The sequence below is a fragment of the Passer domesticus genome, chromosome 22 (genome assembly GCF_036417665.1).
Source record: "Passer domesticus isolate bPasDom1 chromosome 22, bPasDom1.hap1, whole genome shotgun sequence".
NCBI classification, from domain to species: domain Eukaryota; kingdom Metazoa; phylum Chordata; class Aves; order Passeriformes; family Passeridae; genus Passer; species Passer domesticus.
In genome coordinates, this window is record NC_087495.1 from 2941712 (window position 1) to 2954380 (window position 12669).

At 48.2% G+C, this 12669-nt stretch overlaps 1 protein-coding gene across 5 annotated transcripts in view; it reads left to right on the forward strand.

Moving 5' to 3' along the window:
- DISP3 (dispatched RND transporter family member 3) overlaps positions 1–12669 on the forward strand; it is a 42068-nt gene that overhangs the window by 13019 nt on the left and 16380 nt on the right. For all 5 annotated transcript variants that reach the window (XM_064396874.1, XM_064396869.1, XM_064396873.1 and 2 more), the window contains exons 2-8: positions 4498–5419; positions 7164–7383; positions 9420–9556; positions 9980–10114; positions 10342–10502; positions 11565–11704; positions 12383–12528. In XM_064396874.1, coding sequence (XP_064252944.1) covers positions 4507–5419; positions 7164–7383; positions 9420–9556; positions 9980–10114; positions 10342–10502; positions 11565–11704; positions 12383–12528 — 1852 coding nt within the window. In that variant the 5' untranslated portion in view covers positions 4498–4506. The remainder of the gene's footprint in view (positions 1–4497; positions 5420–7163; positions 7384–9419; positions 9557–9979; positions 10115–10341; positions 10503–11564; positions 11705–12382; positions 12529–12669) is intronic.

The following is a 12669-nucleotide window of genomic DNA, read 5'->3' on the forward strand; positions in this document are numbered from 1 at the left end:
CTCAGTAAGAGTTGAGGGTGCATGTGCCTGTGTTTGATTTCATGAAAGCTTGAGATCAGATAATCCTCTTTCCTATATACAGCCCTGACTATTGTCTTGCTTTTTGTGAGCAACTGGAATTATAGACTGTAGAGCTTTTATATATATATATATATATATATGTATATTTGAAATAATTTTGTTGGATTTTCTTCCCAGCAAACACATATTTATATAATTACACTGTAATTCCAACAGCTCTGTGCTGCTGGAGCATTCTGATATCATTCTGATCTGCAAAGTGCCTGGGGTCTGGCAGTGTTTTTCTGCATCTTACTAAAGGATTTAAAGCAAGTGGAAAGGGAAATCCAAAGCACTCAGAAAGAAAATAGATTAAAGCCTTGTGGTTGTGCTGTGCTTGCAACTGGGAAAGTGAACCTGCTTATCTAATAATGGTGGAGCCAGCTCAGCCAGCAGATCAAACCCGTGCTTTTGAGCAGCATGTGCATCTCTGGGCTCGTATCCCGCTGAAACAGGTTCTCTCTGTGTTGTCTCCTCAGGCACAGCTTCTGATCTGTGGCTAAATTAAGTCAATGTTTTGAAAAGTATTACAGCAGATTCAGGGTGAGATGTCCATGGCCTGCTTGACTTTTCCAGGAGTGCAAGACTTATGAAAGTCAGACCTCCAATTGGAAAGAAGTCATATCTAATTCTCCCTATTGTTTTGTTTAACAATTCATGAAGTGTGCACTGGGAAGGGGACTCCATGCACTCAGTGATAGCTATGTTGAAAAGGGAGAACAGTGTTGGATTTGCACTGCCCCCAGACGAAGGCAGGAATGATGCATCTGACTCCATGTTCTCAGAAGGCCAATTTATTATTTTATAATACTATATTATGTTAAAGAATAATATATAATACTAAAGAATACAGAAAGAACAGAGTCCTGACACAGCCTAGCCCTGATTGGCCAAAGAGTGAAAACAACTCACATCAGAACCCAATGAAACAATCACCTGTGGGTGAACAATCTCCAAACACATTCCACATGAGCACAGCACAGGAGAACCAAATGAGATAAGAATTGTTTTCCTTTTTCCTGAGGCTTCTCAGCTTCCCAGGAGAAAAATCCTGGGCAAAGAGATTTTTCCAGAGAATGTGAATGCCAGAGAACAGGGACCTGAGAAAGCCCTTCTTGGCTGCATTTTAAAATAAGACTTCTGGATTAGTCTCAGTGATTCAAGTGTAGAGCACGACTGTGGTGCTGTGTCCTGGTGTCCCTGTGGAGCTCTGCTTTAGTGTGGTACATTAATGATGCCCTCCAGTTGTTCTACATGGTCAGAGCTGTGTGCAGCTCTGTGTCACAAAAATGTGGCTTTCACCAAGACTCAGATGCTCTTAGGATAATTTGGAAGCATGAAGGCTATTTCTTTCTCTTATAGGAACTTCATGCAGCTATCAAAGGGGCCTAAAGCTGCCTTTGGTAGAAACCCCAGAAAGATTTCAGGAGCACAAAATTGCTAGTTCTGCTTTGAAAGCTCTGCACATGGGAGAAACCAGTGTGAAGTTTGATTATTTTGTCAATGAGAATCTCCTATATTACAGAAATTGTCTTTCCCTCCCTTCTAGTCTTGAGCTTTCTTTCCTTTTTTCTTTCTAGCTTGGTGTTGCACAAGGCTTCCTTTTTCCTGTAGGAAGGAACAACTGGGTAATTGAAATGGAACACTAGTGAGGATTTTTTAATATGAAAGTCAGCATTAATTAGTCAGGTCGGGTGTAATTAGCTTCCTCATCTGTCACTGCTTCTCTCCAACTTGCCAGTGTCTTTCTTCTAGATGTCACTGAACAAGAACTGTCTTGTGGGAGCTGCATGGGTGTTTTTCCTGGTTGAGGTGCAAGTGAATGACAATCCCTGTGGGGCTGTTGGGGCTCGAGCTGGATCTCGCCTGCAGAAAGCCTGTTTGCTTTGGAAACAGCAGGGGAAAGCCCAACAAATCTATATGACTACCCAAACCAGATGAATCAGTGCCTCTTCTCTAAAGAAACAGACCCAGGGCTCCAAGGAGTACTCTAATCCTCTGCCTCTTTCAACCTGGCTCAGGCTAAGCTTGTGCAGAAGTGAGGCAGAGCTTTAATGAAGGCTGCAGGATTAAGTTCTCTGTGTGTATCCTGGAGCTGAAAAAGTAATTGGGCCATGATTCAGTGCTGAGAGTCTCTGGATAGCATGAGAAGTGATGGAGGGAAAACAGGCCAGCCTCAAGTAAAATTCAAGCAGAAAAAAAGCATTTCAATCTTTTTCTGGATGATTTGAGGGTTTATCTCCCCCACCAATTCAATTTGCCATGTTCTGGGTTGGCTGGGCTGTCATCCTGACTCAGGCAGGATCTGAGGGAGGTGGCAAAGCCAGATGAGTCCCAAGGGCAATGCTAAGTGTGCCATGTCTGGCTTTGGAGTGAATCAGCTCCCCTGCAGGGGTTCAGAGCTGTGCAGGCAGGCACATGCTTACCCTGTGAGCAGAGAGGGGCTGGCACTGCCGGGGACACTCCAGGTGCCACCCACCATGCCTCTGTACCAGACCAAACATTGATCCTTCCCTGACTCAGTTCTCCTGTGAGTGTATACAGGGGCTTCTCCAGAAATGTCTGTGCTGGAGTTCACACCAGTGCCAGCACTGGTGCCAGTCTGCAGCTAGAGTGTAACACATGCTGGTCACCAGACATTATAGGTGCCCATGTGTTGGAAATTGAGGTTTGCAGTCCAGACCATGACAATTGATGGACAAGTCAGAGGAGATACTTTAGAACTGATCCCATCCTCGACTTGAGGATTTAGCTCTTAGTTGAGAAATAAGATGGTGTAATCCCTTTTCTGCTGCCTTATTACTATGTTGCTCTCTCTCATTTCCCTTTCTTGTCACATGCAGGCTCTTCTGTCTCAGGATAAGAATCTTTTCCCTCCTTCTCCTCAGTAACTCAATAAAATGGGAAATTATTATGGCTCTTTACCTCTCTTTCTAAAGAGAGAATACATATACAGAGAGAATACAGATCTCACAGTAACTCCAGTCCCCAGGCCAGTGGGAGAAAAGTCGGGGGTAGAGGGGAGGTAACTGCAGGTACACACCAGCCTGCCCAAGTGGGATGAGTGAGGTTTACACCTGAGCTCCTGCAGCATCAATCCACACTACTGTGAGCTGGAGTTGCAGCTTGGCTGTCCCTTAGAGGCTGAAGGGTAACAGCAGAGTGATGGATGGGGGTCACACACCAGCCAAGGGTGTGCTGAGGATGCCTGGCAAAGGCCAGCAGTGTGGGGTGACCCGTGAGCTGGGGCTGACAAGGTGCTGTGTTTGGGGGGGCTGGTATGCCAGCAGGATATGGATACTTATTTTGTCATCTTGGATGGGATTATGGCTGTGTTTGGGGGTGTAGAGTGTGAGAGAGAAGCAGGACTGTGGTAAGAATCCTCCAGGAGAGGATTAATTTGCAGATTCAGAGACTTGGGAAAGCCTCCTCCCTGTCATGACAGAAATAAGGCTCTGCAGGCAACAACACAGGAGTAGGGTGGGTCTGTGTTCCCATGAAGCTGAGTAGTGCCTGCAGTCCTGGGCAGCATCATTTTTATGATCTGGCTTTGCCCCAGTGCCAAGGGCTCACATGATCCATGTGTATTCAGGGAAACTTCCAGGCACTCCTTGGTTGTTTAGGATTATGCATCCTGAATATTAAAGAAATCTCAATAGAGTCTAAAACCAACTAGATTATTCCTAACCTTTCCAGAGGACTGAAGATACACATCCCCCCCTGTCCAACTCCCCTCATTGTTTTCCTCTTGCTGTCTCAGTCCTTCATGAGCTAGAGCAGGGTCACAGTGAGCTCTCAGAGGGGTTGATGTGTGCAAGTGTGCATCTGCAGGTGTGGGTGTGTGCACTTCTGTCTCTGTGTGTACACACATGCACACTTTGTGGGAAAGATGAATACTGCTATAAATAGCTGGGGAAAATCTATTGTCAGTTCTAAGGAGAGGAAGATAACACTCCCTTGCATTTTGTATCTGGTAGCATGAACCATTCCTGGATGTGAGAACCACGTTAGCTAATGAAGTGTTCATGCTGCTGCAGTGTGAGCATACTGTGAATCCCTGCAGTCTCCCTGCCTGGTGCTCCTGGAGCCATGCAGAGCCTTCCTCTGCCACAGCACTGGACTCTGGGACTGTCACTTGAACTTCTCCCTCTCTGCTGCCTCTGCCAGGCTGAGTGTGGGATACCCCACACAAGGCTGCTGTTTCAGTGACTGTAGCAGATCTGCGGGGTTTGGAAAGAGTGATGCTTTCCTCCTGAGGGAGCTGGAGTGTGCCTCTGCTGTTTCAGTGGCTGTAGCAGATCTGTGGGGTTTGGAAGGAGTGATGCTTTCCTCCTGAGGGAGCTGGAGTGTGGCTCTGTCCTGGCTCTGCTGCTGTGGAGTCTGTCCCTGTGACACCACTGCTGGTCCTGCTGACTGCTCTTCTCTATCTGTGTGCAGGTGCTGGACATGGACACAGAGGATGACCCGTTGTTACAGGATGCCTGGCTAGAGGAGGAAGATGAAGAGGTGGCCTTCAGCTCCCGGAAGAGGCGAGAGGGTGCTCTGTTGTGTGGGAAAAGCCCGTGCAGAGTCAGGCCCCTGTGTGTCACACTGCCTCTGTCTGGCTTCTGGAATATTGTTGGCTGGGTGTTTACCAACCCCTACTGTGCTGGCCTCATACTTTTCCTGGGCTGTGCCATCCCTGCTGTGCTTGCTGTTGTCATGTTCCTCCACTACCCTGCCCTGGATATCGACATCTCCTACAACGCTTTCGAGATCCGCAACCACGAGTCCTCGCAGCGCTTTGACGCCCTCGCCTTGGCCCTCAAATCCCAGTTTGGGTCGTGGGGGAGGAACCGCCGGGACCTGGCTGACTTCACCTCAGAAACCCTGCAGAGGCTCATCTTCGAGCAGCTGCAGCAGCTTCACATCAACGCTTCCCATGGCGGGGTGAGCGCGCGGGTGAAGCGCAGCCCCGCCGAGGGCAGGGTGGGCGCCCAGCCCAGCCCAGCAAACCAGACTGCCCGGGTCGGCAGGGGAGCCCCACGCTGGGAGTACTCCAGCACTTACATCAGTGCTAACACGCAGACCCACGCTCACTGGCGCATTGAGCTCATTTTTCTGGCTCGGGGGGACTCTGAGAACAACATCTTCACCACTGAGCGCCTGGTCACCATCCACGAGGTGGAGCGCAAGATCATGGACCACCCTCGCTTCCGCGAATTCTGCTGGAAGCCCCATGAGGTCTTGAAGGACCTGCCCCTGGGTTCTTACTCCTACTGCTCCCCTCCCAGCTCCCTCATGACCTACTTCTTCCCCACTGAGAGAGGAGGGAAGATTTACTATGATGGCATGGGACAAGACCTTGCTGACATCCAAGGTGAGCTGAGGGCCACGGGCAAGGGCTGGCATGCTCAAGGAATGCCCCTCCTCAGGTTCAGGCAGTCAGTGGTGTGCAGCAAAGGCGGGTGACTGCCTTGTGTGGAGAGCAAGATGCTGCTGGGCTGTGCCTTGAGGAATTGTCTTTTCTGCACCAGGGCCCCTTTTCAACCCTGCAACTCCAGTCACAGGTCACACAGACCCCCACAGGCAAGTGAGAGGGACAAGTGAAGGGGTGTCCTGCATGGTACAGATGTCTTCTACTGATCCTTTTCCCCTGTAGATGGCTGTGGTTCACTAGAGCAATGCCAGGCACTTGAAAAGACAAATAGGGATGAGCTTCCCTGCACTACAGAGCAGATTAAAGAGCTCCGTGGGCTGTTCTGGCAGCTTGTGAGTCACCAACTAGAAAGGTTCCTATAAGAAGAGGAGGAAAAAGGCCCTGCCTCCTCCTCCTCCTCCCAGCTTTGTACCCTGTACTGTGCACCTCTAAAACAGAGGCTCTGGGTGGTGACAAAGAGGTGACTCATGAGGAGTCTGTGGGTGTGATGTGGCTGTGGGATGCACCCTCCATCTGTCTCCCAGGCCAGGCTGCAGAGGGCAGCTGTCCAGGAGCCATGCAGGAAACAAGCAAAGGATTAAGTCCATCTGCTCCAGTAACAGTTCTGCTACCAAAACAGGAAGGAGCATCGTTTCTGGTCCTTCTGGTACAAACTCTAGGGAACTGGATTTTGGAAATAGATAGGCAGTGTCTCTTAGTCAGAACCAGCTGAGTGCCTCCATCTCTGCATCCCTCACACATCAGATGGCAGAGGTACCAGGTCACAGCAGAGCCAGGACTCCTCTTCCATGGGCATTGTTTAGTTCTTGTGCTTCCAAGTGTAATGGAGAAAATATTGTCCCAATGTAAGAGAAGGAAGAGCGTCCAGCAGTGGTAGTGTTGATCAGGATGTTGTTGGCTGGGGGTGCTGTAGTTCAGGTCACTCAGGTGGAAGATGTGTCCCTGATGAGGAAGTGCATGGGGGCAGTATCACAAGCAGTCACAGAACAGAAGTGGGATGTGAGTCTTTGCAATCCAGGTTTCCCTGGCCCTCCTTGCTCTCTGGAAGGCAGTAGCAGTCAGCACTGCTCTGATGAATGTGGCATTCACATTCTTTGAACATGATTCCTTCACCCAGGATTTTTCTCTTGGGAAGCTGAGAAGCCTCAGAGAAAAGGAAAACAATTCTTATCTCATTTGTTTCTCCTGTGTTGTGCTCATGTGGAATGTGTTTGGAGATTGTTCACCCACAGGTGATTGTTTCATTGGACTCTGCTGTGAGTTGTTTTCACTCTTTGGCCAACCAGGGCCAAGCTGTGTCAGGACTCTGGAAAGAGTCAGGAGTTTTCATTATTATCTTTTTAGCATTGAGTGAGTATCCTTTCTGTATTCTTTAGTATAGTATAGTATTCTTTAATATAATATAATATAATGAAGTAATAAATAGTATAATAATAAATAATATAATTTTATAATAATAAATAATAAATATAAATAGTATAATAATAAATAGTATAACAAAGTAATAAATTAACCTCCTGATAAGATGGAGTCAGATGCATCCTTTGCCCCTTGCTGGTGGCCCTGCATTTACAACACATGAAGCAGAGGATGACTCCCAGTTTCCCCATGGCAGACCAGATCCTGTGCCATGCCACGACCACTAAGCAGGACCTAACAAAAATGGCTCTGCTTTCTCCTGCAGGCTCCCTGGAGCTGGCCATGACCCACCCCGAATTCTACTGGTATGTGGATGAGGGCTTGTCTGCTGAGAACAGGAAGAGCTCCCTGCTGCGCAGCGAGATCCTCTTCGGGGCGCCGCTGCCCAACTACTACTCGGTGGAGGATCGCTGGGAGGAGCAGCGCCGCAAGTTCCAGAACTTCGTCATCACCTACGTGGCCATGCTGGCCAAGCAGTCCACCAGGTGAGGGGGGTGCAGGCAGGGCAGGTGGGAGTGCACAAGAGCAGGGAAGGGCACAGGATGGAAGAGATCTTTCAGGGCAAAAGCTCTGCCTCGAAGTTCACACCAGGGCAGAAGTGCCTATTCTGCTCCAGCCATGTTCCATTTGGCTTCACTGGGTGTGGAAACCCAGGGCACTGGGGATATTTCTCTCTCTGCTCTGGGGTGCCCTGATCCCCAGGGGAGCACTGACTTTGACCCTCATTCATGGAAAAAGTTTCCTGGACTTCAAGACAGACTGGAATCCGCAAAAGTGTGAAATAGATTATAGAGAGTATTGTAGGTGTATCACTTGGTGAGGAATTCAGGGTTTGGGATTTTTAGTATGTTGTGGATGGGAGCAAGTTGGAGGGCACAGGGTGTTGTTCTGGGTTTCTTCTTCATGCTTCTTCTTCTTTCTTCTTCTTGGGTTTGGGTGGTATTTTGTAATTGGGCAGAAAAGTCCTCATTGCAGCTCTTTGGGATGAGTTATTGGGTTAAAAGGGAAAATAATCTAGGTGTCAGTTCTTAATGGGATAGTTTAGTCTTAAAAGACCTTGTAACAAGAGATTGTTGGCCACTTTGTGCTTTCTAATGAAAAGCTGCCAAACTCATGGTTGTGAGACTCTTCTACTGATAAGAAAGAATAAACACCTGAGTCTGAACATGAAACTACTGTCTCCAGTGCCTTCAATCCAGACCCAGAGAAACCCACAACTGGGAAGGCACCAGGCACAGAAGGCTTGACATACTAGCTTGGACTACTGGTCAGACTTGAACAGTGGCCAAGGCACAATGTTCCAGATGAAAAAGCATCTCCATTGAAACTAGGCTCAGCCACAGAGCAGTGAATGATGGTGGGGAGTATATGGCAGAAAACTACTCATATGCTCCCCTTTACTGCCACTTCCACATGTAGCAACATGCCAGGGACGCCAACAGAGACTATGAAAGGGGGACAAAGTTTGAATCTACTGCCTGTCTTTCCACTGAGTCTTTATCTGGCATGGGATCTTTTTGCTTCTGTCTTACAAATCTAGTTCCACTAGCTCAAACAGACCTGTCTTCCTGCTCTGAATTTGGCCACTACTGGTCTGATGCAGGGGATGAAATCTTTACTCAAGGCTGCTCAGCCTGTGGATCCAATTCTGCTTTTTGTACAGAGCAGTGGGGAAGGGAGTTTCAGAGCAGGATAAGTTTCAGGAAGTGCAGGCTTTTTTCACTACCAGGTCTTGGTTGAGCAGAGCTTTGCTCAGTGCTTGTGTGAGAGAGAGATGATAAAATAGAGCTAAAAGGGCTAAAAGAGCATCCCAGTACTCAGGCAGTTGACAGAAGGCTGTGCATCCCAGTCTCTGTACCTCCTTAGACTCCAGCTTTCTCCTGCCCTGAGTCTCAGTACTTCCCAGAATGAACAGATACTAATCTTCAAAAGCAGGTTGGAATGCAGGCAGCCACGGAGCATTCCCAGCAATGTGCTGGGAAAGCAGATTGTGATTCTGACAAGCCAAAGGGGAATTGAGGCCAAGGCTCAGTTCCAAAGCTCAGATCCCTGATAGCCTCCTGTGGTGCAGCATTATTGTAGTCCTGGTTAAATTATGTTGGATTATTTTTGCTCTGAGCCTGCTTCCAGAGGCAGAACCTGGTAAATCATATAGTTTCTGATTAAGCTCTCCCTCTGCCTGCATCCACAGTGCTAATATAATAAGCAATGATTAGGATTCCAGATGGAATTGGCTTTGAAGGCTCCAGGAACTGTCTATTAGTGCTTAAGACCCACCATGCAGTGGATGAATTAAAAAAAATATTAGACCTGCTCTTTATTTTTCTCCTTTCCTGTATGAATTTCACCCCAGCAGCAATTTTGTTCAATGTGCTCTCATTGCTCTGTTTTCTCAGAGAACTGCCAGGTTATTAGAGCAGTGACCTCCTTTGGCTCTGGAGGAGATACTGTGTTTTAAACCACCTGGCTCTGTTCCTTTTATGCTCAACTATTCCTCTTCTTTCATATCTCCCCACCCTAGCAAAGTCCAGGTGCTGTATGGAGGGACAGATTTGTTTGACTATGAAGTGAGGAGGACTTTCAACAATGACATGTTGCTGGCCTTCATCAGCAGTAGCTGCATAGCTGTCTTGGTCTACATCCTCACCTCCTGCTCAGGTATGCTGGGGTCACATCTACCCTGCTCTAACACAAATCCAAATGTGCCCTGTCTCTCTGTGTCCAGGCTAGGAGAGGCTCTGATGCCCTGGCACCAGTGAGGCACAGCAGCTTGCTGAAGGGCAAGCCAGTCTGATTCTCCAGGGCAGAGATTTATGGGCAGGGTGAGGGGAAGACTCACAGGAGATCAGGAATAAAAGATGCAAATGCCTGTCTTGGTAACACTGGCATAAATTTGATGTAATTTTTTGCATGAGCCTCATGGGAAGGAGTCTGCAAGCAGTACTCCTGCAGCCCTGAACTGTTCTCTGCCACCAACACACTCATGGGAACCACTATCCTAAGAGGGAAGATGGGAGGTGTTTGTTCTGCTGGGGGTGGCCAGAGAAACTATTTTTTCTGTGTTTTTTTTTTCTGTTGTAGTGTTTCTGTCATTCTTTGGCATTGCCAGCATTGGGCTAAGCTGCCTGGTGGCTCTGTTCCTGTACCATGTCGTGTTTGGGATCCAGTATCTGGGTATACTCAATGGTGTGGCTGCCTTTGTCATCGTGGGGATTGGTAAGCTCATCTTTACTCAAAGCCTGTGCTTTACCTGTGCTGCCTTGCCTTGCCTTTTGTCTGCAGGAGAGAAGGTGATGGTGACAAATGCAGATTGAATTTTCAGGCCCTTTTCTGTTACCTATAAGTTCAATATTTGCAGTTCAAATGTCAAGGGGGAAATCAGATTTTTAGTGGGTGTCACCTGTGTGAGCAGAGTATCAATATCTCTGCTGTTTTTTTTCCAGGAGTTGATGATGTCTTTGTTTTCATCAACACCTACCGCCAAGCCACCCACCTGAAGGACCTGCGGCTGCGCATGATCCACACGATCCAGACAGCAGGGAAAGCCACCTTCTTCACCTCCCTGACCACAGCTGCAGCATATGCTGCCAACATCTTCTCTCAGGTACCCTGTACCTTTGGAATTTGGGGTTTCAATGTCTGCCAAAGGGCCCAATAGATCAGGAACCTGCCGGCACCATCTGTCCTCTCCTTCAGCACAGCGGGCTGCCAGACCTGCTTCTTACAGGGCTGTCTCTTACTTGCTGTAAGGGAGTGCATTATCCAAGGAAATATTTCTGTGCTGTCACAGTACAGCTGGTCTGTAGATGGACAAGGTAAATCTGGCCATAACAGAAATCCAATTTGGTTAGCCTGGTTCATTCTAGAAAATAAGTAAAACAAGTCCCTGGGTGAGCAATCATTGGTTAGATTTGAACCCAAACAGAGATCTCATCCAGTCATGTTCCTTCTGGAATGCAGACACACCACTGGTCAAGGAGCTGGGGTGGTGTTAAGACCCAGACCAGTCAGTTGTCTAACCCTGGGAGATTTAAACCCCCTGTATAAGGAGGCTTCCATAATAAACCATTGCTGTTGTTGCATAAATCTCTGAGAGTTTGTGTTGCCTCTGTCTCCAGCCAACGACCCCACGTAACACTGTGCCACTGATCAAACAGGCTCTGTTTCAGTGCTTTACCTAGCAGCTTTGCTGATTTTCAGGGCTGAGGTCAGCATGTATTATTCTCAGGCTCCTGCAGACATCTCTTCCTTGCCTGCTATCTCTTCAGCAATCCTGCCCCAGCTGATCCCTGTCGCTGATGCTGGAGACAGGAATGTGATGTACACACATTGCAAAGTTCATGTGGCAGCAGCCAGCCTTTGTTGAAGTGCACCCTCTTTTACAGGGGCTTTGGATTTCCTGTGCTTAGAGAGAGGATTGGACAAAGGTCTTAACTCTGCCCAGATAACTGGGCAATGATATGGGTGCATTTCTGGTTCAAAAGGATTGGCTGGGGTCCCCTTGTTTAAACTTAAATTTAGCCTATCAGTGTCCAAGGACTTGTTTACTTCAATACCCTAACAAGCTAGGCTGGTCAAGTGTCTGTCATGGCCAAATTATTTGTGTACCCACAGACCAGCTATAGCCTTTACAGATCCCAGTCCCGTGTTCTCTCTCTTCCTGTAGATCCCAGCTGTACATGACTTTGGACTCTTCATGTCACTGATTGTGTCCTGCTGCTGGGTAGCTGTGCTCTTCACCATGCCAGCTGCTCTTGGAATATGGACCCTTTACGTGTCCCCATTAGAGAGCTCCTGCCAAGCCAGGTGAGCCCTGGAGCCTGTGGGTGGGAAGCTGTGGAATTTACAGTCAAGGAGGTTTGCAGATTCCTTCCCTATCATCTCAGTTTATCCTCATTCCCCTCAGGCAGATTGGCTTGGCTCTGACAGAAGGGAAATTTAAGTTCTGCCATTCTAGATTCGAGCAAAATGGAAGGGTCAAGTCCCAGTCTCATTCTCTCTCAGTCAGTTCTCTTAGTTGAATCCCATGGAGTATTGGACCATTTGTTTCCACTTAATGCACAGCTAAACCTTCAAAAGGTGGAGATGCAAACCCTGCAAGGCAGACAGGTCCCCACTGCTCCTGCCTGTGAGCAGGATGTGGAGATTTGTGTTTGAAAGTGAGGACATTTGCTTTTCCCCTGCTCTTTAGCCCTGCAGGTGACCTGGAATGATTTTATTCACTAGCAGAGAAAGGAACTGCTGAAACTCCCATCATTCAGCACCCAGTGTCCCCAGCTCAGCCCTGCTCTGGGTATCCAGCCCAGCCCTTGCCCTCTCAGCACTTAGCAATGGAATTTGCTCCTGGCAGTTCCTGCTGTCTTCCCAAGAAATTGGAGCAGGTTGTTCCTGTGCTCCTTGCCACTGAAGGAACCCTCTGGTAACTCTTCACAGGGTATGAGGCTTTAAACTCTTGCCTTTTTCTCCTTTCCTGCTTCAATCCAGCTGCAGTCAGAAGTGCACCAAAAAGAGTGCCTTGCACCTGGCTGAAGATCTCTTCATTGCCTCAGCAGCCACCTCCAGAGCAGGCAGAGAGACCCTTCCCTACCTTGATGATGACATCCCACTGCTCAGTGTGGAGGAGGAGCCTGGTATGTGTCTGCTGTTTGGGGCCTTTAGGGGGATCACTCTGCCCTCTTCATCCTGCAGTTCTCCCTGCCCCTGACACTGGTCCTTGCCTCAGTTCCCTGAATTTGTAAGCTGGAGATGGTGTCATCATGGGAAGTTGTAGG